Consider the following 26208-nt stretch of genomic DNA (forward strand, 5'->3'; position numbering starts at 1 on the left):
AATTTTAGGTTTAGGAAATCAGAAGTGATTTGTGATTAAAGAAATTCTTAGAATTAACCATTTTTTCAGGGATAGGGGATTAGCTAAAACAATACTGAATGCACTTTCAACCCGCTATCTAAATCCTTCTCACCCCATTCCATCTACTATCTGTCCTCCTTTCTTTACTTCCCAGCTCCGTAATTCAACACATGTAAGGATGTCAATCTTCCATACGAGGAAATGAGCAGTCATCCTTCACTGCAACTTATTCATTAATTTAGACTTTTAAGGGAAGGAAGAACCTTTCACACTTAAAACTGCAATTATTTTCAGGACCTTAAAGATTCTGGTACAGTACAAATATGGAAGATGTGAGGAACGGAGACACATGAAGAATAAACAGTCCTAAACAAGGCAGAATTCTGTCTAAATTCTGTCCAGATATTCAGATAATAGAGAAGATTACAAAAGTTAACTTACTATAGAAAATTAAGTAATTTCACAACAGTCATTGAATTCCCTGAGAGCAACCAACAAAATGACGCCCACAGAAAAGCAGCCTCCAGAAGGAAAAAAAAGCAACCCCTTAATTCTCTGTTATGGAAATGAAGCAAATAGTTCTTACTCTTTCTGACTGCAAAGCAGCATAAAGCACTATTCAGAAGCAGTCACCTGAGTAACTTACCTACTTGACCGTTCCTCTCCTGTGAGAGGTTACAGCTACAGTTCATTTACCTGACAGGGGAAATAAATAGTTTCACTTTTCATTTTCACCCTCCCAGAAAAGCAGCGTTAGAGGTGCAGTTGCTGGGGACATACAACATTATTTCTTCCTCAATAAACATCCTACTTTGTCTTTACAAAAGCAATCTATTATAGGATGGTATTCACTAATGCAATATGGCAAACAAAAAACACCTTACCAGCAAGCACAAGGAAGAAATTTATTGAAGAATTTCTTTGATGAGTTCCAGACTCTATCTACTTCATCTAGCACAAATATAGAATATAAAGCACTTATTCTAGATCTATAACACTTTCACAATTGCTATATACTATATATAGTAGGCATGTAGGCATACATTAAGAATGCATGCCTACTACACGTGCATTATATTTATTCAAATATAGGTGGGTATGTGAGTGAATGTAGGCATACTACACATCCACACACATAGGCACATCACTTAACATATTCTCATCAATTCTCAAGTTTAGAGCTGTTGACAAACTTCGTACATGGATATACATAAAACTAGGGGTTGGGGTTTTTACAGGTAAGAATACATGTCTGTGCCATAGCAGAGCATGCAAACTTGGCAGGAATGGTACTGAATTCAACTAAAACCAAACCCAAAATGCATTTCTAAATCCAAGTATAAATTTTCAGAAAGTGTCCAGGTATTCAAGCCCAGTGTTTCACCTACATCTCTCATGCTTAAATGATGGGCCAACCAGAACTTCAGATCACATGAACAGTAAAACTGAAGAACAGGAAAGTGAATCCAATAAAACTCAAGAGGCATTTCTGTTATACAAAGTGCCTCATATATTTTGAAATAGAAGAATGGAAATAAAATACAAAGTCGTCCTTCTTGTGCTGTACACAGTTGCTCTTTCACTGTGTTCCCATTATATAACAAGTGTCATTTCACAAAACCCTGTGACTGTTTTGGGCTTTGCCATGTTGCACTAGTAGGACCCTACACTTAAAAATAAAACCTACAATAAAAGAAACAATTCATAGAACTTGCCTTCATTATATTCAGATAATAGATTAATCTTCTCACTAGGAAAAATGGGGTTTAAAAATCAAGTTTCGACTTTGAGTGGACCAAAGCTGTACTCTATGTTCTTAAGCATGGTATCTATAGCTATGTACGCATTCCAGATATGGCTTTGCGTACTGTAAAACATGCCTTGGTCACGCAGCTGCTGCAATAGATGCATCCAGACTCAAAAACAGTAGGTATTGCAAAAATCATTACATTTCTATAGGTGGTATGCATAAGAGGAATAAAGGAGGGATTTTCATTGAAAAAGTGGAGCATAACTCTTCTGCCTCATCATATAATATCATTCTCAGCGTATAGGAGGCCATGAACATTTTATCACATGGCCGTAGGCACAGTTACCACACTATAAGTGTAATTTTTTGCAGACTGAAATTTAGGAAGTCAGTATTCTTTTCAATTCTGTATTTCTATCTAGTGCTAATAGCCCATAAACATAAAAAAGGACTTGAATTTGGCTTGAAAGATAGGTCAGGACTCTTATCCCAATTTTACATATGGTACACTGAAGCTTAGAAAAGTCTCACAACTTTCCTGAAGTCATTCCAGGAAGCAGCAAAAGGGCTGGAAATGGAATAGAAGCATCTTAACCACAAACCTTCAGCATTAACAGGGTCCTACCTTTTTGTTCCTGTCTCAGGAGGCACAGTGTAAATGACTGTATCAGCTGAGGTGGGGAGAGAAAAGGAAGATTCTGTTGCATGCTTGGCTTTGAAGTTCTTTGGTAATATTTTCAAAGTAAATCTTAGGAGACAGAGCTTCAAGATACCCGGAAAAGCATCTGCTGCATTGATCAGCATATGCACAACCCATTTGTCTGAGACTATAGGGATTTCTAAACAGCACTATGAACAATACCTTCCGTATCCATAAAATTACAGATTTCATTGGCATAAGTAAGGGGACAAAATGTTGCTGTTACTCTAGAGGAATATGATATGGCTAAAACAATCTTGTAATAAAAACTCAGTTTCTCAATAACTAGGGTATTTGTCAAATATGAAACACATAACATGGCCAAATACGCCTGTCATGCTGCACAATAAATGCAGTAAAATATAGTAAAACAATTTAAAAACCCTTTATGCAGTCTACCTGCACTCTGAGGTTACATCCAATTGATTGGTTACCATTAAACCAGAAAAAACACTATCTTCAACTGATGCATAATATCCTGCTTGCTGTAGTCCTGCTTTATCTAATTCATAACAATAAAATTTATAATAGAATCCTAGAACTAAACCCCAAATACCACACTGAAATCAAATAAACTGAAAGTACTAAAAAAAGTCAAGTTTCTATTTTAAGATGAAATCAACTGTTAGCAGCCACTGTTACAACAACTTCCTTCAGAACACTAACATCAGCATTATGCCTTTTTTAGAGACAAATTGTTCAAGGCTAAAAAGGAAGCTTTTGTTAAAGAAAGATAAGAAATCATGTTCTTATCTCTCCTCATTTTGTTCAGACCATTATGCCTCTCTCTCACATAAGCTGGTTATTCTCTGAATTTACAGCATGAGCATAAAGTGACTTTGTAATGGGAACCAAGAGCATAGGGGACTTAGTAATAAAACTCTGGCATTAATTTGTATTTAATTCACCACTTACTTAGACACATTTTTTTAACAAAAGTTTTCTCAGTCACCTCCTGATTTTCTTATTTACCCTGAAATGTGCCCACAGCATCACAGACTGCTGTCACAGAAATTACAGCACCATAGAGACAGCATTACTTCACTGCAGATTTAAGGACGATGAATAGATAGACTGGGAGAGAACAGGGTTTTTTAGTATTAAATACAGACATTTGAATTAACAGAAGAACATGTAATAAAAAAAAAAAAAAAGCACTAAATAGATTAATGTTTCAACTTGATTTTTTTTTTTAATTGCATTTTCTCCAGCAGGAATGTCAAATACTTCTGTCATCACTTTAAGTTTCTCTTTCGCTAAAGCAAAAGACTAAACTGTTTTGTATAAGAAACTATGTTAATCCTAATGGCTAAAATGCAATTTTAACAGGAATCACAGGACCTGTATATCTATACCACCTTATTATGGAGATTGTTCTTTAAACACAGTTTTATGAGCAGCAGAACTCATGTCTAAAGTCCTCATCTTGGATGTGAGAGGTTGCAAGTGCTGACATACATGCAGCAGCTGAGATGTTCATTATGTGTGGATTCTACGTGATCTACTGTCACAGATGAATTGACATAGTATAGACATGGATTTGTCTCCTCTGCCTGGCTAGATATTCTTACCATACCTAATAGCTGACACATCTACCCTTGTATCAGATTTAATGATTTAAAAATGGGAGAAATTGATCTAAGAATTGTGGAGCAAAAAGAAATAGAAACTTTTAATGAAAACAGAACTTTAGGACCAGAGAAATATGCACAGAAATGTCTTTGATTGCATGGTAAAGAGTCCCACTGAATAAACCTGTAATTATAAATAAAAATACTCTTCTTCTAGTTTTTTTCCAGGATATAAACGGTGTAATGCACTACAGACTTTCTGGACTTCAGCTATTTTAGACTGACACACTTCAAAGAAGTTCCAGTTTCTCTAGAGAACTGTGCAAGCAGCTTGTGCTAATTACAGAGAGACAGTTGACAATGCAGTCAGTTGCTTTATGGAAACAGAGGAATTAAAGGATTAAGAAAACATAAGATATGCCAAAATATAGTAATATCATCCTTTTGATTCAAAATTTACAACTCAAGATTTGGGTCTTGGGGTAGACAATACTGTGACTACACAAGACGGTATCAAGGGCATGAAAAATACATATCGCAGAGTTGTATTTGTTCACTAACTCCTTTCACTTCTAATATTCCTAACAGGCCTAGTCAGCTTGACACATGTGTTCCTTGTTATGTCCATTTGCTTTTCAGCTGGTTTCCCACACAACAAGCCAGACTACAAGCTTCAGGAGGTAGTTAGCTACTCCTCCAAGCTGCTATGAGTCACTGTGATGTCTGCTGCATAGGCCAAATTAAGCCTGAATTTCTTGCTTCCATCAGGCAACAAGAACAATGAGGAAAAACATGGCAAGGAGGTGAGAAGAGATCAAAAAGCCAGGAATCCTCTCCCTCAGTGTCCCTACCTTCCTGTCAGAGCTGCCGTAATGCATGGAAGGAATGAATGTGGATGAAGGAAGTAAATCAAAGACTTGGTGCAGAACTGTAAGAAAGATTACAGCAATCCAACTTTCAAATTTTCAGTGTTACTCGAAACACTAATTTCTCATGGCAAATAGAAAAAAAAAAAAGTCTATGTAACCTCATAAAACAAGTACATATTCTTCTACTCTGTTATAAGTGCAAAGACTTAGGTCCATAGATTTATCCTTGAGTATGACCACACTTGTGACAGATGCATTTTGTTTAAACTTAAAATAAAGCTGTCCTAAATGAATACTTACCTAATAATTCAGCCTACTGTTGCTGCTTGTATACAGATTCCTATTGTTTTGGTAGATAAAGCTCTTAATCACAGAAATTAAAACACTAACATAAATCATAGACTTTCAGTAAAACAAGTCACCAGCATTTCTTATGTTACTGGTAATCATCTGTTCAGGAACATCAGTGGAGGAAGACTGGAATCACAAACATTCCTGCCAAACACAATTTTGGGGCTCTATTCTGAAATCAAGATATTTTTTTTTTAGTTGACCTTAGCTGTCAGGACAAGACACTGGGGCAAGAAACAGGGTTTAACGTTGAGATTGCTTGTGACTCGTCAGTTTAATGGTGATCATTAATCTGCTTTGTATCATATTTTAAGAAGTCCACTGTGAAGCACTGGTGGCTGGGCAGGAATTTTGGACAGAAACGGTCATGAGATCAAATGCCCGTATACACATGCACTTTGAAGGTACCAACCACTGTCAGAGAGAAGATACTGAGTTTAGAAGTAATGCCGTATTGCCACTTTAATATTCATTAAAAGAAAAAAACACAAAACCTGTCCCCAACCCCCCCAGCAATAAGACCAACACTGAATACGAACTCTTGGTTTTTCAGTGTCAGCACTACTCATGAGCAGTACCTTGCTTCACTTGCAGAAGACTGCAGAAATTAATTCCTTAGCATAGTGCTTTAAAACAGTCACCCTTTCACTCAGAAAACCAGAATGTAACCGATCCATCATTCGCAACTTACAACTGCTTGCAGTGTCCTTGCTGCCACAACTGCTTTCTGGGCATCCATGAGAAACATAAACCTGCTAAAACGACTGAGGTACACCTATAGCTCCACTGCACTCCTAACATATGCTGCAAATATGGCCTTTCCCAATTTCCTTTAAAAGCTCCGCTTCTGTCTCAGCTGAATCATCAGCAGTTTGTTTTGATTCAAATGACTCTCGCTGCCAGACACTACAGTGACTAATGAACTGCAGAATCTGGTCTGTATAAAAATTTGACTTCGCAAACTAACCATTAGCATGTTGATGACACTGCCACCCAAAATATCACAGTAACAAAAGAGCAACAATTTACATGGGCTTTAAGCCAGTCTGCCCTTCCTATTCAAATTTCAGGAAAACATGACCTAATTTCTCTACAAGTAGTAGAATCTGCAGCTTTTGTTAATTCTGTTTCCCTTTCTTTTTTTGTTTCAGCATATGTTTTTGCCACAGATGATTACTGTCATTAGCAGAAAAAATATTTATTTGGGTAAAATTAAATATGGCAAGTCTATAACAAGAATCTGAGAGTAACAGAAAGAGCCTGTAGTGCTCCCTGTAAACAGCTGCATCCCTGTCCTGATCATCTAGTGATAGACTCCCACACACTGTAAATTCAATCCTGTGTATATGCTGTTCCTCTCAAAACTGAAGTTTATGAACCTTCCAGCAACTTTTATACTTCAAATATTATGCCCACTTTACAATAAAAGGAAGATTGAGGCAGAGAAAACTGAGGAAAGAGGAAGAAAGAAGTAATACAGTAAACAATACAAAGCAGTAGATCCACTACTCCTTTTTGTTCCTTCTCATACACAAGGCCAAATGGTTATCTACTGGAGCTGGAAAGAATCATACAGTATTACCCTGTACGATTTCTCATAGCAAGGTAGTACAAAAGCTTGGGATTTAATTCCACTTAATCCTTTCTAGGTGGTTATTTTCCAAGATCTCCATGTATATGAAGAACAGATGGTCTATGGCCTTTCTTTTTGATACTTCACACAGTTCCAGAGTTTCTGACTGATTTCTGAGTAACAAGGCCTCCTGTTTATATTTAAGAATACACCTTTGAAACAGAGTTGCAGTAGCTACAATAATGTTTTCTTTTCCCTTGTAAATATGGCATGTGAATATTTATCTACAACGCGCACAAAAAAATAAGAAATATTTTTCTGTGGATAGCATATCTGATAACTCGTTAGCATTGCACTTCAGCCATACTCTCTTACATTTGGATAGGACAACATATATAGCTAGTTATAAAAGTGACCTGAGCAGATATAAGTATTCCTCTGTTTACACACAAGTTGCAATAATCTGTATTCATTACCTTTATTCTGGACAGTACCTGAAAAAAACCCTGCAGCCAGACTAGATTCCAGCAGGTCACTGCCCCTCACATTCTAAGGCAGTCAGGTTTCCACTTGTTCGTTAGTCTGTCACTCAATTGAACAGAATCCCGTTAAAAATTGATAATCTAATTCATCAGAAACCCACTTCTTTCCTCATGAATTTCTACAGGCAAGTGTTTAGGTTTCAACGCAGATTTCACCACTTACTTTTAAAAATCAGATACTTAACAAGCAGCAGCAAACAACACATCTAAAACATAAAGTCTTGTTTTTCCAGATGAGAAAATACTATGATTTATTACCATCTCTGTATTAAACAAGATTAAAAATATCAGAAACTAATTCCTGCAAATGCTTCACCTCTGTTTTACCTGCTTCTGTGTACTTTAATCCTACTTTTACTTCTTCATGCTTTGCCTTTGGTGGTGGCCAGACAGTCTGGAGTCTCCCTGGAGTCTTGTCATCTTGCTCTGAGGGACTCAGGTCAGGCTGTTAAAATGATGCAAGAAAAAATTAAAGTCTGCAGTGTCAATTGATTCCAAAACAGCAACCACCATGCTCAGCTCTAGATGTGTACTCCAGAATGCTCATCTGCCTCATTCTACTGACTGAAACAGTGCTCAGTTGATTGGAAGGGATACAAAGAAATCAATGCAGAAACATAATTTGACAAGGAAACTAACAGAATGCGCGTGACATACAATGATATGTTGAAACCGTTCACATCAGTGTGGGAAGCTGTCTGTGTTTTGGTGAACCACAGAGGTGGTCAAGAACGCCAAGGAGTTTTACCTGTATCTTTTCTTCAGAGTGAAAGGCCCCATCTGTGCTCCTCTTACATGTAAACTTTAGTGCAATTCACCTAAGACGTCATTTAACAATATAATTTTCTGGAAGCAGAGCTAGTTTATGAAATTCCTGCCCCACCCACAGCAGCTTGCTCAGTCCACATACTATGTAATACTGTCACATTAAAATGCTGCTGCAGCTGTTAATGGGACAGCACTGTCAACTGGAATGCTAAATTAACGCTTTAAATGGGGAAAAAACAAACCCAAACCCAAACCACTAAACAAGCACTCTCATACAGGTTTAGGGTTTGGGTTTTTTTTTTCATCTATAGCATTTCTGTAGTCTGATTTACAACATGCTGCTACAAGCAACTGCACAGACACAACTGCAGCCACAGCAAAACCCAGTATGAAGTGGCCCCAATGGCCCACACAAGGCAAGACTTTTCACTCTAGCTTTGCTCTGTGAAAATGTGCATTTACACTAGACCGGACGTTAAGCAGACACTTACAAAAGCCACTCCTGCTGAATTCTGCACTTCCTCACTCACTCTGTATGAGGACAGCTTCCCAAAGAGGTTTGCTGTGAGCCACACAAGTGCTTACGACAGCACAGTGCTGGGAATGGTGCAAGCAGGAAGAAGCAAGCCAGGAATGGGAAGAGCACACACAGACTGTAATTGCTGTACGAGCCACAACCAATGAGTATCTCTTTTCTCCTCCCCATAGGTATTTTACTACAAACTAGTATTATCAGTCTACCCAGGTGTCACTGAAAATACCTGAAATTTTTTTAATTTTATGTAAGAATAAAAATTTGAAAGAGAGTACAATCAACACAGCAAATTAACTTAGGCAGCTTCTGGTGTAGGGCCCAATCCTGCAAATTTAATCATTAAGATAATTCCCCCTTTAGCCATCCAGAACAATCTTCTTGACTGATTATACCTGCCAAAGATGTAGGTGTAAGAATGTGAGTTGAGGGAACCCCAACCCAAGGGTTATTCATTTAACTGAAGAGTTCAAATCACATTCAAAGTTATTTATCATTTTGGTTCTATGAAAACTTAGCAAAGGCTTGGGTTTTTTTTTTAATTTCTTAAAAATTTACTAACTAAATCTCCATATGCTTAACAATATTAACCTTACAAATGCTTACATTACTCCATAACTTAAGCCATCTAACTGGCATCACAAAGTTATTCTAAGATAAGGCTAAATGCTTGTCAATATTTTCAAAGCCAGACAGATGCATGCAAATAGGAAAAAAAAATTAATTTAAATTCTACATCTTGGAGAAACTGAGTTGAAAATCATCCATAACTTCCTGTATAAACTCTTACCATAGAACTATTCCTAAAGGTAAAATGAAATACTACTTTTAAAAATAAAAACCTCAATGAAAAAAACCCAGAGTGAGATTGAGAAGCTATGAAATAATACTACAGTAGATATCTGCAGCACCAAACTGATATAAAGCCATACTAACTATACTGACAACTGTTTTGTAGTGATCTTTCCTTAAAAATCAGAAATGGATTTTTTAAGCTCTCACTTCTAATTGAAAGGCTGTGACTACCATCAGCTCTTACTGAACTCTGCTACAACTGAAGATGATCAGGAATTTTGACAAATTAGCCCTAACATTTCTTCAGTTGGGAATCCAAAATTTGAGATTGCCAAAAGAAGAGGACAATTCTGACATTTTGACCTGCGTTCCCCACCAATAGTTTTTTTTTAATCTACTTCCAGATTTTAGGAAGAAAAAGTAATTCAACCTACAGATTTGTCTGATGGTCCGTCCCCAGGTTTTGATTTTGACCTTTCAAATACAGCTTTCAAGGACTGTTTTTCATTTCTCATTTTGCGTTTTATGGCTTCCAGCTCTGAAGTATCTGCAGTTGTTTCTTTTTTTGGAGGCCGTGTGAATAAAGCTTTAAAGACATCCAGTGCAGATTCAGCAGGGCTTGATTTTATTTCCTCAGAGGGAAATCGTGATTCTGTTTTGCTGGAAGCTTTGTTTTCTTGAGCTTCATCACTGTTCTCAGTCGCCCCACATCCTTCACCAGAATCCTCAGGTCTATCTTCATTCTTAGAGACGTCTATGTTTAACAAGTGCGAGAGTTGTTCCAGGAAAGTAGGACTTGCTTTAAGTTCAGATGATTTTTTTTTAGTGGCCAAACCTGATGTAATACTGGATTTCTTAACAGGCTGTCGTAATTTAAGCAGAGCTAAATCATTCTCCCTTGGTTTAATTTCTGTAACAGTTTCCCCATCCTCTGTGGTTAGTCCCTTTTTCCTCACACGTAGTCCACTAAAGAAAGCGGGCAGCTGGAAAGTCTTTTCAGCCAGTGCTGGTTTTTGGAGTAATGTATTATCAGCTGAAGGTCTTTGTTCTTCATCTGTAAGTTCTTGAGGGCATTCCCCTGTAGCAAGCAAAACACTGAACTGCTCATCCATTAACATTTTGTCTGTTCCACAGGAGTCATGTTCCAGAATACCATCCAGCTCTTTTGGGAGCCGCTCAGGAATTGCTGGGTGTAAGCCAATGTCATCTGTATCCACAGTGTCATCACTGTTGCTATGTCCTTCTGATTCTGACTCTCCCTTATTTTGATTGTTGTTGCCCAAAGTTTCAGCAGACAAAGCAGCATTGTCTAGACCAGATTTGCTTGTATTGTTTTCACTGGTGTTTAGGTCCTTACTCTCCGTGTCCGATTCTGTATCGCTTGTTGTCTGAACCAAAGTACCTTGTACAAGAATAGCATCCTTGTCATCATTGTCAGATTCAGACAAAGAAGTCTGTACAAACCTTAAATGGTGAAGAAGTAATTCATTTTGTTCAGCTAACTCCAGCTCCAGGTCCATGTGCCTACCAGACACTGGGTCTGCTTGGCCACTGGTACTATTCATGCCAGGCTGATTTTCTGAGTCGTTATTATAGTCATTATCATTCCTCTCATACCAGGTGTTAGCATGAGTATTTATATTGGTGTGCAAAGGTTGAAATGCTTTAAGTACTGTTTCTTCTTTGGAAGCTGTAGATTCAAATTTAGTTGTAAATCCAAAAAGTGTTCTTACTGAAAATGTAGTAAAAAGATCAGGTTCACTTTCTGCTATATTCTCCAGGTCTGAAAGATCAATACAGTCAGGCACTGCATTTTCTTCTTCCATGTCGCATGAAGTACAGAGTAAGTTTGCTTCTACTAGTGCCACTAACTGCAAAACAAGTATTTACTACATGCAATCAAGCAGCAGGGTGAACTCCCTACAGGCACTGCAACACGCAGCGCTCCCCTGCCCTGCGAAGGCAGCCAGCCTCCCCCAGGTCACCCTGCCCCTCCTTCCGCTTCCACTCCACCCGACCGCCGAAGGGGCCGTGGGGGCTCTCAACTCTACTTCAGGAGCAGCAAAAAGACCCACCGTAAATAAAGTTCTCAGCAGCGTCAGTAACTTGTTCCTTTACACAAAGGGCTTTTTGTCACAGCAAATATGCCAGCTCACTAATCTTGGCTGAAAATTCAACCAATGGTTACTGCTGGGACGCCTGCAATCCTACTGGCTGCACGCAGCTTCCTACGTGCTAAAAGCACAGAGCAGCTATATAAACAAGCCTCCCGGACGGAGCTGGGCATATTTGGAGTTTGCTACTTCCTTATCCCAGTGGTTTTCAGCAGAAAAGTCCTGATGAATTCTTTTGCAAGCCTCCCGGACGGAGCTGGGCACATTTGGAGTTTGCTACTTCCTTATCCCAGTGGTTTTCAGCAGAAAAGTCCTGATGAATTCTTTTGCATAGTCTTTCCCCTTTCATAAAGATCTTCTTCTATAAATCCGTAACAACTCAAAAATGTCAAATGTAAACCTGAAGTAACAAATCCGAAGTTTCCAATGCCACCACCCGGAGTCTGCGCGGAGTCCCCAGCTCCTTTCTGGCCAGAGCGAGCTCGCGTGAGTGCCCTTGAAGCCGAAGAAAGCAGGAAAAAAAAAAGTCTCTCATCCGATTTGCTGCAGGTTTCATCTGGAATGCAGATTGCAGCCTCCAGGGCCATGAACAAAAACCAACGAGACTGGTTTCATATTACTACTGTCCTAAGTCTGCACAGCTACTTCTGTGAACTGTACACAGGTACTTATCAAAGGCTTTTGCCGCCACACCCAGTGACTAGGAGCTCTTTGGGTGGGCAGGGTAAACAGCCAGTGCTCCCAACGCCGAGTTAACTGTTTAGAAAGCAACAGGCTATCTGTCCGCGCGGCACCAAGCCTGGGTTATTTCAAACCAGAACAGTCTCCACTGACATACTTTTTGATAACTTTCATATAATTATATATATATTGCCACGGTAATGCTGCATGTGTGAGATTTGTTTTAGTTAATACTTGCAAAAAAAAAAAGAAATCTTTAAGACTGTATAACTCAGTATTAACAGAAGCTGTCAGGGATAATACATTTTTTTTTCCTAAAACACCTACAAAGAAAGCACAAAATACTCTTAAGCACCTTTGATATTCAGAAATTCAGTAACACTTAGGTAAGGTTCCCATCAAAAGTCTTCACTTTTGTTCCTTTTCTTATTTTTGGAACTATAGACTGCAAATCTACAGGAATTGATACTCTTCTATTCCCTGGCCTGTAAAAAGTTTGTTTAGTCAAATTTCCACATTAGTACCTTAGAAATTCAAAGATACGATTCTTTTTTTTTCCCACGGAAGTCTGAAGGTCAGTCTACGGTCAGCCGTTTAGCTGTGATGAGTTACCATAAACAAGCAGCACAGGGAAAGCTGGCCTTCACAGGGAAATCAGCTGCAGATCACATCACCGTGTCAGATTACTCAAAAACATTGAGAAGCTAAACATTACAGACAAGCTACAAAACAAAGTATCCCAACACATTTAATGGTTGGTTTCCTGTTTAAAAATGTAGAATGTACAAAAAGTACAATATGTTACAAAAGATCATAAGGTCAGCAGCAAAAGTGAGCAGGAAGAAAGTTCCCCAGAAACCAGATTGTAACACTAAGGCCTTTGATGAACCTTACAGGCACCTTTTCAATTACAGGCTTGCATGCATACCTACAGATAAAGGGCACTGGAATCATTCCCATCTTTATCTGTGATTTAACACAGAACAGTATCTTCTGCCTTACTTCCTGCCATTTCCTGTAGGAAGATCTGGACTTGCTTCTCCCCTGTACTTAAATCATCTGGTGACAAGGACAGAAATGACTGACAGGTCACGACTCCCCTTGTGTTCTAGGCTTATCACAAAAGGAAGCCCTGCTCAAGAGACACAGTATCTTTATCACTCCCTATACCAACCTACTCTTACAATCCCAGCGTTTTAAAGACAAATGGAAAATAGCTACCTTAGCACTCATGATTTCCCCTAAAACAAGGGTTCTTGAAGTCTATAACACTTCCAAATTTAATTTTATGACAAATGCCATACAGTGATAGAACAGTGGGTAATGGGTTTAAACTAAACTAGACTAGATTTAGGTTAGATATAAGGAAGAAGTTCTTTACTGTGGTGGTGGGGAGACACTGGAACATGTTGCCCAGAGAAGTTGTGGATGCCCCATCCCTGGAAGTGTTCAAGGCCGGGTTGGACAGGACTTTGAGCATCCTGCTTTAGTGGAAGGTGTCCCTGCCCATGCAGTGGGGTTGGAACTAGATAATCTTTAAGGTCCCTTCCGACCCAAGCTGTTCTGTGATATTCTGTGACAACTGGGGCAAAGTGACCCTACTGAACCAAAGTTTTCTACATTTAAGTTTACACCTATGTTCAACCATGGGATTAATTTTTCATTGTCCTTACACTTTATATAGTTATGCCCTGCTTATCTGTTTATGTACCTATTTTTTGGGGGTTTGCTTAACTTATGATGGATAAATATTAAATCATATTTTTCATGAACAGTTTCAGTGCTCACTAACAAAAACTACATGTGAACAACTTCATGGTACCTTTTAAACTAACCATTCAGATTATGACAAATGTTTATGTATCTGTTTATATTAATGACAACCCATACTTAGAATAAAACTTTAATAATCTAGAGTCGTCAAGATGTAACAGTTCTATGAATATTGTACATAGGCAGGTTACTGAAAATAGTCACTATGTAACTTTAAGATTTTAATATTACAGTACATATGAAAAGTTTAGTTTAAAAGTGACTTAAAACCAGGAAAGCCATACTTTATATCTAAACAACATCCCAACAAAACTTACAAGACAATGATCAAATGAGTAGTGAAAATAATGGTGCTTTGAGTGTCATGCCAAACTTATGCAATGCATTGAGACGCTAGAAAAAACGGAGTAGAACACTGAGTAACTGAACTCCAGAAGCAGAAATAAACCTTATAAAGCCAGAGGTAATCTCATAAGCCTGCAGAAAATGATACTGCTTTATATGTACTTTTGATAATAAACTTGAGAAAGTGAGAAGAAACTTTCAAGCTTTTTGAGCATTAGGATGAGCAAGGAAACTTGTGTCTATAACTATCTCTGGAGAAATTATCAAAATCTGGAAGCTGGCTGGTCTCTCAAATTCACCATGCAGCCCATAAACCCCCAACCTCAAATAATGGTTTGTGAGGACTTATTTCTCACAGTCTGATGATCATCACAGTGGACAGTGCTCTGATGAGGGACTAGATAACTGATAATGAAATACACATTGGTACTCACCCAGTAGAGTATTTCTGGGTAAAATACCTAGATTGATACATGCCCTTAATATTTTTACACAAGAAGGAGATCGTCTTATTTTGATGTGCAAATGAGTCAGTTTGCTGGCAGAAGTGGTTTAATGCTGGGTGGATCTATCTCATAAGGAAAGTATCTCTGAAGAGGTTGTAATACTGCATCTAAAGGAAGAAACAACTTCAAAATCTCTAGAAAAAAAATCAGTTATGATATTCATGTCACAGGTCTCTACTTAATAAAACTGACAACTCTCTGGTGCCTCAGAAAAGCCCCTAAAACCTGTCATAGCAACTTTCAGAGCAGTCAACTTGCTAATTATACAAAAGGACAATCATTCTTTACAGTTTAAAGCACATTTAATAATCCACACCCTTTCTGACCTACATTTTATCACAGACAGAAGTCACACCTACAACTCACTCCTGTTCTGTTTCTGAGGTGTCTAAGATCTCCCCTGAAGTAGGTTTTTAAACTATCTTTGAGAAAACACACAATAAGCCAGAATAAAGTAATCTAATTTCTATCACTGTCATACAGCAGGACACAAGGCTTCCTGACCCCATATCTATTCAGATTGCCTTTTCAGATCTCTGTAATAGCAAACTAGAGAAACAAGAACAGGACATGGAGACATTTTACAAGTCATCCGAGTGGCTAAACATCTGTCCTGTTTTTCAGCACAAAGAGCTTAAACCAAGAAAATTTGTATAATTTATTTAAAATAATAATAGAATCATAGAGTGCACGAATTGTGTCAGGCTTCAGAAAAGCCACGTGAAGCTGCAGGCTGTGGTTGTGGTTGTGTGAAGCTCAGCTGACACAGTCCTGCCCTCTGCCCTGTCCCAGGCCCAACCCTTGCTGTGCTGACTGATAATGGATCTTAACATTCGCCTGCTGTCTTCTTTGTCTCTCACAGTGTTTATCTCATTTTATACTTAAGATTTTAACTCCTTAAATGCTGTCAAATAGAAAAGGCAGAGAAGATGGAAGGAAATCTTTAAATCACAGATTTTCATCATTATTCTCAGCCTTGTTACCTCACTGTGGACCATTATGTGAGCAATTTTCCTGAGGTCTGAGGATTTGGACATCACCAACATAATCATTTTAAACGCAAGTATTTAAGTTTAGCCATAGCAACAGAAACACAGATATGATAATTCTTATCAAAATTCAGCATTAGATGATGTTAACAGAATGAGTGGGCACCAGACACACTTGGTGTAGGGAGCTGTAGAAATGCAATGTGGTTTTTATCATTATCAAAATTCTACTTGACACTGAAATATGGACTACTTTAGAGAATTTGGAAAAAGATGATAATGGTTATATGGTTATAAAACTAGAAAGTGCTAATTCTGATGCAGAATTTGTAGAAAGATGTGTTGTCTGATCTCCTGGTTAAAACAAGTGGGCATACAAATAACAAAGACAGGGAATAGAAGATCACTGTAAACTGTGTAAGTAAACTGAGTAAGATCTTTGTGCATTAAGGCACAAAGGCCGGCACTTAGTGTAACAAAGAATGGAGATGAATTTTTAATCTTTTCCCCTTGTGCTTTCCATTTCTAGGTTGCTCTCTTTTCACCTTCTTTTAATTTCAACAGGCTTTTTGCTCCAAATCTACAGTATGATATAATAAAGATTAAACAAAAAACTGTATAAAATAAAATCCACATAGTTATGTAAATTTACCAATTTTTTTTTTTTAATTACTACCTATTGATAGTTATACTAGCTGCAATTTCACATCTCATTTATGTGCTTTTTTATCTGAGATGAAATGCTGCAGAAAGAATAGGCTGGAGCTGCATTTCTATTTGGTTTCATTATCTTCCATATTGCCGTATCTTTTCTATGCTGGCTTTTGAATGAGAACACAGCATGCTCCAACTAAAATTTAAAATCCAACACAGGAATTTTTTTTCAGACTTCTGATACAGATTGTGCATTTGAAATTCCTGTTGGAAAAGAATTCATCCACTCTCTCACTCATTTATTTTATTTGCCTTCTCCCAACTAACAAAAACATAGATACATCTTCACAATAACAAGCAAGCAGTAGTGTATCAATATGTGTACATATACAAATATATTATAAATTTCCATAAGGATGATCCTAATCCACAGAAAGCATTCAGTAAGAAGCTTGGAGTTTCACATTGTCATTATTATGAATATAACTGCTTTTTGATCGATCAGGTTAAACTTTTTCTTCCAACAGCATCACATGGTTGGGTGATCACAGCTGTGAGGAAATATATTAGTCCATTTCTGTTGCTACTTCCTGGAAACATCATCTTTGCTTCAGAGTTCCTCTTCAGACACAGACACATTTTTTGACCACAGTTGTCTTCTTGTCCAGTCTGAGGAGTGCACAGGGAAGACAACACCTGGGAATTGATTGCCATGACCAGAACAACTCATGCAGCCTATTTTTGGCCATTATCTTTCTTGTAGGCTGGTTATAGCAGTGATGCAGTCCAGCGGATTCTGATGGCAGCACCGGCAGAAGCCTTCTCACTACCATTCTTTCGGCAGCTCCTCCTTCAACCTTTGTCGCACAACTAGACATGGACTCATCCTTAAGCAGAAAAATTAGTCTACCAAATGCAAGGGCTCTGTGAGTAATTCAGCCCAGAGTTCAGCTCTGAAAGACTTTCAAGAGTCACAGGGAGTAAGCTGCAGGATAAAGTGTCCTAGTGGGTCATTAACAACCCATCAGCGCATACTGAGCCCCCCTCTTTTTAGAAATGGAGGCTTTTGTTCTGCATCTGTTGGAAACACTGAAATAAGTATTCTTTCTTCAAGAAACTGAAGTCATTCCCTTTTTCACAATGTAATTAATTAGAAAATGTCGCTTTTAAAAATGTGAGAAAATGGAAGCAAACTGCTTATTAATCTTAGAAGCTTCTTACTTTACTCAAATTATTGTTCTTAAATATCTTTTAGCTTGAAAGACCTTCTGCTCTGTACAATGACTTTGTAAATGCAAAAGAAGTATCCTCATGGACTGGATAATTCCTGTTGTAGCATATATCTGTAGCAGTGATGATAACTATGTCACAGTACTTTCCAGTAATTCATTTTCATCTCAACATTTTATTACAAGGATAACCCCATAACATCACTGTAATGCAACAACATTCTAATGAATTATTTTCAGAAAGGTTAGAAGAAATCAATTTTTTAACAAGCTCAAGAGAATAACGATGAGTGAAAGCATGCTAAAAGCGTTTGAAATGTACTTCTAAGTCAATTCTGATATTTCTACCAATAGATGTCACTGTTACACAAACTGCCTTACCTAGTCTGGTCCTCAAAGCATTTTCTTTCAACCATTCCACCTTTTTATGTTTCTTTCCTCTTCTACTACATTCTGTTCCTTTGTCCCTTCAGTTTGAAATACTGCCAAACATGGCTATCTCTAGGCTAGTAACTGCTTGTTCCTGGAGCACATGCATATCTCCAGCTGGATTAGGCCAGGCCATGTTGAGTAAATATCTTGCATTGCGATTAACTCAGGTTGCCATCAGTTGTCTTATAACCCAGGAACTTTAGAAACTTTTCCTATCAAATTCCTGGCCAGTCTGACTTAAGTGCTAGTTCAACTGCTCGAAAACTCTGACAAGCAATAGCATGGCTCCCAGCAGTCCTGGGTTCTGCACACATACGCAAGCATGTGCGCATGGTACATGCACTCACACATGCATACACACATATTGCTTGCTGATTTTAATCTTCCTGGTATCTGTTCTTATACTTGTCACCTTTTAGTTGTTAGCATCTTCAATCCATTTCCAAGAAAACAACTAATTTAAAATAAACACCCATCACGATTTTAAAAACATCATATATCAATCTATTTATATAATTAAAAAAAAAAATCTGTATGTATTGCTCTCAGGCTTAGCAGCACATAGGCATATGGACTCACAGACCATCTGGAAAACTGTATTCTCTCCAAAACTTTGGAGTTTGTCAGATATTTTGGAGTATGGTTTTAGGCATACTAGAAAAAAAATGCATGCCAGAAATGTAATTGTATATAATAAATGCTTGTTGAAATCCCATACAGCATGAATAGAAACCTACTCACATTCAGTTCCAGGCTCAAATGCAACATATTTCTGTTGATCTTCTCTTTCTCACTGAAATGAGCAAATGGGTTTGAGAGCCCCACTGTGCAATCCAAACCCCAGGTATCTTCATCTCTGTTTGCCACATCCAAATCAGTCAGCCGTTCAGTGAGGTGATCCTTTAAAGCTGAATCTGCTGGAATGCAATGTGAGATGAAATAAAATAAAATAAAATAATTGTATGCATCTGCAGATAATCCCTGCATATAGAAACTTCTGTATCGTTTTGAAATTCTGGTACACACAATCAACATATGCACTTACAGTTCTGCTTATTTACAACAAAATATAATGGCATAAATGGGGTACATATTGTCACTGAGAAAAAAATGTTTTTGTACTTAATATTTGTGGGACACATCTAGCAAAAAAAGTGGGCTGTTTGTCTTTCCCTCATAGAGATACACATTGTATGTAAGGTGCTTGAGATTTCATCTCCCCTGCCAAGGCACCCTTGCTTGTCCTCCTGAATGTGTCTGTTACACATTCCTATTTCAGAGGTGGTTGTCAAGTATAAAACTAAGCTAAGGAAGCTCAACAAAGTTTAGAAAAACTTTGTAACACTGGCTAAACACAGCCTTAGCAGGGGCTGCACCAATCCATATTAGTCCATTACACCAAAGGCATAAAAAGCAGTCTTTCAATCAGAAGTGATATGTTAACACTTGATCCAGTAGCCTTAAACATAACATCAACCTAGTTGGGGGATAGTTTAGCTACAATCAACCAGGTGTGAATTTAGTAGGAGAGATAAGAGCAAAACCTGATAGCCAACAATACACACCCCTACCTCATACACTGCAACCACCCAGCACTCTCCCATTCACAGCATTGCTAGTTTATTGGTCCCCCAAAAGAGGAATAAGTCTTTTTCTCCACCATGATTTCTATTTTAACAATGAGAAAACCAATGAATGCCACTAAGTCAGTGTGTTCCCTTATGTGAAATGTCTGACATGCTATAGGGCATATACACCTCTTTATATTCTCTAGGATATATACACTCTTTCATATACACAGACTCATCGATCTTGGAACATTTTCATGGGAAATTTAGATGCTACCACAATTCCTCGCTGCTATATATGGTGGCTTAGCATTATACAAGCACTTGAACTTACAGTTTTGTAACTTATTTTTAGTTTTTTGCATCTTCCCTAAATTTAAAAGACCATGGTGAAAAAGAGGCACTAGGATCAAATCTATAGGCCTGTTTGCTTAAATATAGGCTGATTTTCAAACTTTTTGAAAGCTTACAGCTCCAAATAATTTAGGTGCCAGGCTGTATCAGTAAGCAGAGTAAAATAAAACATTTGGCAAAATGGCCAACAATCCAAAGTAAAATCGGGTATTACTGTGCGAATAAAATCATCTATTCACACAAAATCTCAGCATAAGATCCTATAGAAAGACAGCATTTTTGCAAAAAGTGTATTGTACATACCTTACACTTTTGGAAATTGTGCTCTGCATAAAATATGAAACTGTATCAACATACTAAAACACAAGACAGTATAATTTAGGATCTGCTCAACTCCAGATGTGCCACCTTTAATAAGATCACATATCTAAAGAGAACTTTGCTGACTGTCTGAATCATTGTTTTTCTATATACTTTTACACATTTAACAAACTTTTTTTCTTGTTGGCCCTTATTTAATTATGAAAGTCATTCTGATATTTAGAAAACTAAATATCATTCTGATATTTAGAAAACTTAGGTTCAGAAATATAAATTTGGTTTGATTTTGTAATTCACTGGTTGCCCACCCCACACAGCATTACTTCCAGTGCTTCAAAGCTTGACTACAGTTGCATTCTGCAGTCAATTTCAATCAATTTAAATCAGTTTCAATCCACTCCATTTCAAGATGCCTATTCTAGGTCAGCTACTGCTAAAGTGCTAAATTCCTACGTAGCTGTGAATTTTACCCATAATGTGGTTACTCTAATAATTTTCATTGATTCATAAGTGATGATACAGAGCTGTAGCAGGAGGCCACATTCAGAACCCCTTCTTGCAGCAGCTGTTATTTCCCCAAATTAACCGTGACATAGCTAAGAACAGTCAGCCTGCCAAATGCTTTCTGGGCTACTAAAAAAAATTAGTACCTCCCTCAGCTGCAGAGATTCAGTTTTTGTCCAAATTTAATTTTTCTCATGACCATATTAATTTATGGTACTTTTGCTGTTTGCAGCAGTTTGCTCCTATGTCTGTTACCAAACCTCTATTCACCTTCTATTCCAATTGTTACTTAATGTTATCTGTGTTTACCCTTCAAGAGGATGACCAAATTCTTCCGTGAACCAGTTTCCACCTGTATGCACCATTAGCATACAACCACTTCTTTGCTAAGGGACCTATCCACTTCAGCAGACAATGGAACAGGAAAGGGGAACTTTAATCATCTCTCTATTTTATTTTAAGCAAGTTCTTATATACTTAGCCCTATTTTTCCCTTAAATTCACCATTCTGTCAGCTCCGACAGATGGATTTTACTGCTATTTACACTTACCCAGGAAACTTATCTTTTTTTCTTTTTTTTTTTTTTTATTTTTTTGTTTGGCAACCCACTGCAAGGAAATTTTGATTGTTTCTATAATTTCAGAGACTCCTGTTGAATTAGGTTTATTTTCTATATAAATTTACAGCTAATGTTTTAAATATAAGAGTATTTGCTTAAAACAAAGATCACATATTTAATGCATGTCTATACAAACACATGTATATATCCATTCATTGACAGGCTAAATTTAGGAAGTTTTAAAATGCATATGCTTATCCTTTAGCAAGCTTAACAGATTTGACAAATTTTCTTCATCCTTTGTTTGTTTTCCTCTGAAAAAAAAGGGCTTCCAAGAGAGTCCAAGTGTCTTCCACGTTTTGCAATTTACACCAATTAGGTAGTGCCTCCTACGTACACTGCATGTAGAAAGAAGACTGCCTAAGTACAGATTTGCTGCCACCTATTGTCCCAAGGGAAGGGAAGCCAGAGCAAAGTAAACGCAGGAAGACTGAGCACTGCATGCTTCCTTGGCAATTTTTACCACACAAACTTCGTGAGTGTAAATAAAGAACTTGTTTATCTTGTCCAATGTACAGGTAAGACAAATGAGGCACTCAAACCTCAGGGATACAGGCACGGTCATATCGTCAGACTGTGATAATAAATAGTATATCCAGGATCTCCTAAACGCTCTAGTCCTGTGCTGAACCTACGTAATTAGAAGGTCGTTACACCTGTCTTTTTTTGTACAAATGACACATTCTTGCCATAGAAAGTCTTTTAAACATGATTTCTTAAATTAGGAAACAGGCATATTAGATAACACGTAATATATTTCTTAAGTCACCATTGTGGAATCCACAGTTCTACAGTTGCTATGGGACACAGTATGTTTTCGCTGTGCAGTCTCTGTCTCTAGAAAGCTTCTTGGTACTTTCTGAGCTGTCTTGGGAAATGTACTTGGGGAAGAAGAATCAGCTCCTCAAATTATTTTTTTTGTCTGTCCAATCAATTAGGATGAGTCATAATATGCATTCCCTGTGGGAACATCGTTTGCTTAACCACAACACACTTAAGTCTGAGACCAAGTTTACGCTGTGTCTTTCTAGCTTTTGTTTCCCAATCACTAGTCATTCTATATTATATTAATCTTTTAATTGCACTCCATCATTTCTAGATTGCATTGTTGTATCACACAGGATAAAAATATAATGGTTATTCTTTTTGTACTGTGATTTATATGTAATGTACAATTCTACTGCCTACTTGGTTAAATGCTATAAGCACTTATATGTGAAGCATGAATAAAGAAAGCCTTAGATCCTTGTGTTCACTGCTTGCTTCTTGGAAGGAGTGAAAAGAAGGTAAATAAAACAAAATTTAAGTTTTTGTATACATCTTGAGAACAAGTCTTAGAATGACAAGTTTTGTGGACCTTTAAGATTTTGGGGATCTTCAATTTTAGAAGCAAACAAAACAAAATAACCAAGTAGATTTATACAGTAAATAGACCACAAAATTACAACAGTCTAAGTGGCAAAATCACTTATTTAAAGGCACTGTTTTGACAGCAGAGCTGAACATTAGAGCTACATTTAGAGCACTTAAAATATTACTTACTGGAAGACAGTGATATTACCGTAGGGATTTAGCTGTTTCCAGATCTTACATCACCAAGTCCCAGCATGTTAAACAATCTTTGGTATAATTCCCTGCCCAAATACATTAAGCTTGAGTAATGTTACTGAAAGCATTGGTGGAATGTGAGGGTAACCTCAGCTGAAAAGTCAACATATGTTTTTTAAAATATGGAAATCCAAAATATGCAGATCCCACAAAAAAAAATTTTTTTGCAGTGTATGCCTCAAATTTTATGATCCAGCCTTCGTGCCTTTTTCTTTCTAAATCGGGAACCAAGTAGTAAATGCATCCTGACTTTTTGTGTTTGAAATTTATCTTTTCTTTTTGTTGCTACAGACACCAGTTTAATAAATCTCAATTTAAAAACAGCATTAGAAGTAGTCTCAGCAGTTTCAGATTATGTAGGTAAATGATACTGCATATCTCCGTGCACATGCCATATGTGGTATCTCAGATCTTTTAGCACATAAAGAGATTCATTCTGTATAAATATATAAATTCTGCACCCAATATTCCCATGTATGTAGCTGAAGTAGAGGACAATAAGATATTGGGGGGGGGGGGCGGCGGGGGGGAGTTAAACTCTCTTTTGAAGTTGAAGAAAAAGGAATAACTTGGGAGAAAAATAAGAAAAGCTGAAAGGGAATTAAAAAGTCTAGATGGTGCCCTCCTCCTTCCCTTTTAATTTTCCAGATTTCCTTCATGGAAAGGAAGCAAACAGAAGGAGCCTGTGTGCTTCGCTAGAGACTCAAGAGAAGACTGAAGAAAAATTTTCAGTATTTAGTATCAATACAGTCTTTTCTATTGTATTGAATAGCATGTAAAGCAGTACGTAGCTTTCTGCACAGAAAAGTGCACAAAGACTAATAAATGCTCTTAACATTAAGAAAATCTCTAGATAAGTGGAAGACTGGAGAAACTGGAAAAGATGCTAAATACTGCCTTTGGGAATGAAGATATATGTGACTTCTGTCATCTTTCCTCCTATTTCCTATGTTCTGTTTGATCTGTATTGGAGCATGTAGTGATTCACACTATAAGCAGTTTAGCAAAATCCTGCTGAAGATTGCCTATGTTTCTACAGTACATTTAAATAATTCATTTTGCATGATGAGAAATCATGATTTTAAAAAGCTGGGCCTGCTATTTGCTAGACTGCTTTAACAAAGAAGCCTGAATAGCACAGTATTGAGTACATTTTTTTTTTAATTAAGTCCCTGAAAGCAATGAACAGAAGATCAAAGTTCTGGAGAGGCAAAAACTTGCAGTGGAAGTGGAGGATTGGGGTCCTTGTAATGCTCAGAGAACTAGAAGATCCTGGAGTATCAATATCTAAATAAAACATATATTGTCTTTTGGCTGTGTCCTGTTTCTCCCAGCAAAGAATAAATACAGTTTAGTTACTACTAATAATGAACAAAAATGTTGAGAAATCTATTATCAACTAAAATTAAGACCTCTCTCTCAAGCTAGCAAATAAAGATTAGTGTGTTACTCTGAAGTGTGAACTCAAAGTAGGATGTCTTCCCACAGGAGGAGATAAATTGTACACAGCCTTGACATGAACTTCTAACATAAAAAAGTGCAGATAACACTCTCTGGTCTAGAAGATTTGAGCGTACAACCACTAAACACAGGAATGTGAAGGAAATCCAAAATATTTCTTTTCTTTCAGAAAACATATGTGCAATTTCTCAGTGTAGAGTGCATCAACTCTAAAAGTATGTGATACAACTGAAAGATTTTTAAAAAATGCTTTTGGTCACAGACCTGAGAAAGATTATCAACATGTATCAAACCCTATAAATTACTTGCTTAAATTTCATGGTTTTGTATTTAAGTAACTTTCTGTTACTGTTGATATTGTGGGGTATTTTTAATTATGGATTTACATTTACAGTAATTTATATGCTTTATAATGCTTTTTTCCTCCAATGCCGTCTACTTATTCTAGACAAAACAATCCCAACCCCTAATTGATCAAACTCTAATTGCATAAATGAGAATAACTTGGTGTAGAAAAACTAGTAAATTTGGATTAGGAAAGAAAAATAAGAACAAGATCATGAGCAGAAAAATGAGAGAACCCTATTCAAGTTTCAATGCTGTGCATTGAAGCCCTCAAGAAACCTGAGGAACAGGAACTCTGACAAGTATAGAATGTATTTGCTGAAAATAAGTTAAGTCCTCAAGCTACTGCATAGTTTGACCCTATTCAGCATACTGTTTTCGCACATACTCAAATTTAACAAGTTTAGTTACACTGAACAAATCACAAGCAGGACCTGACTTGTCACTTTCCAGACATATCTTGTTTTCAGATGTAAGTGGGATGCTCTCCAAGTGTTCACAATTTTCATTATAAGCAAAGAAACAAAGATAGAAAAAAAAACCCAAGAGGACATACCACGGGAAGCAGTTGGCACTTCAGTGCAAATTCTTAATCTCTTACTGTTCCTACAGGAATTGCATATGCCAGCAGCCAAACCCCACAGCCAATGTAGAGACTAAGGTTCTGAGCTGCAATGCAACGAACTTTTAGCAAATGGCTCATTTTTAATGCCAAAGGATTTTAGTTCTCACAATAACTTCCAGATTAGGATAATACCCAAAGTAATCTAGTTAAAAATCCAATCAGCATATATTAATTATACAACTTTTCCCAAGTTAGCAATTTGTGGGCATATAAAAATTATATATTACACAGGGCTTTGAAATATATGACAATTCACATATGCTTTTGGTATTAAGCATGTACTAAATGTCTTGTGGATTCTAAAATTGTAATGACAATTTTCCAAAACCAGTTTACAACTCTTTCTTTCATTACCTGAAGTTATTTCTATATAATCACAGTACATACTATACTTTTTATAGATTACACTCAAAGATGAAGCTCACTTAATACCATAATTGCTGTCTAGTGCAAGGGAAGTCTTTTACTCTCTCTTCTTATAAGTGGTTTTCTGATCTGTGACCTTCGCCAGTGAGCTGAAAGAATGTGGAGGAAGAAACTGATGTTTAAATTCTTTATTCCCTATTTTGTTTAGCAAGATTTAACCATGCAAGCAACACTCTTGTAT

The 26208-nt window shown here is 37.2% G+C and overlaps 1 protein-coding gene across 6 annotated transcripts in view; it reads right to left on the reverse strand.

Moving 5' to 3' along the window:
- Nucleotides 1-26208, reverse strand: part of FMN1 (formin 1) — a 188425-nt gene that overhangs the window by 121082 nt on the left and 41135 nt on the right. For 4 of the 6 annotated variants that reach the window (XM_061342549.1, XM_061342548.1, XM_061342547.1 and 1 more), the window contains 2 exons: nucleotides 18937-19112; nucleotides 7705-7822 (listed from right to left, as the gene is read on the reverse strand). In XM_061342549.1, the coding sequence (XP_061198533.1) occupies nucleotides 7705-7822; nucleotides 18937-19112 (294 nt within the window). Of the gene's footprint in view, nucleotides 1-7704; nucleotides 7823-9906; nucleotides 11784-18936; nucleotides 19113-26208 lie in introns of those variants that run through there. The other 2 variants (XM_061342550.1, XM_061342551.1) reach the window with 2 other exon arrangements.

The sequence above is a fragment of the Neopsephotus bourkii genome, unplaced genomic scaffold (assembly GCF_033783945.1).
Source record: "Neopsephotus bourkii isolate Nb327-2 ecotype Australia unplaced genomic scaffold, CSIRO-AGI_Nbou_v1 NB_1792, whole genome shotgun sequence".
Classification (NCBI taxonomy): domain Eukaryota; kingdom Metazoa; phylum Chordata; class Aves; order Psittaciformes; family Psittacidae; genus Neopsephotus; species Neopsephotus bourkii.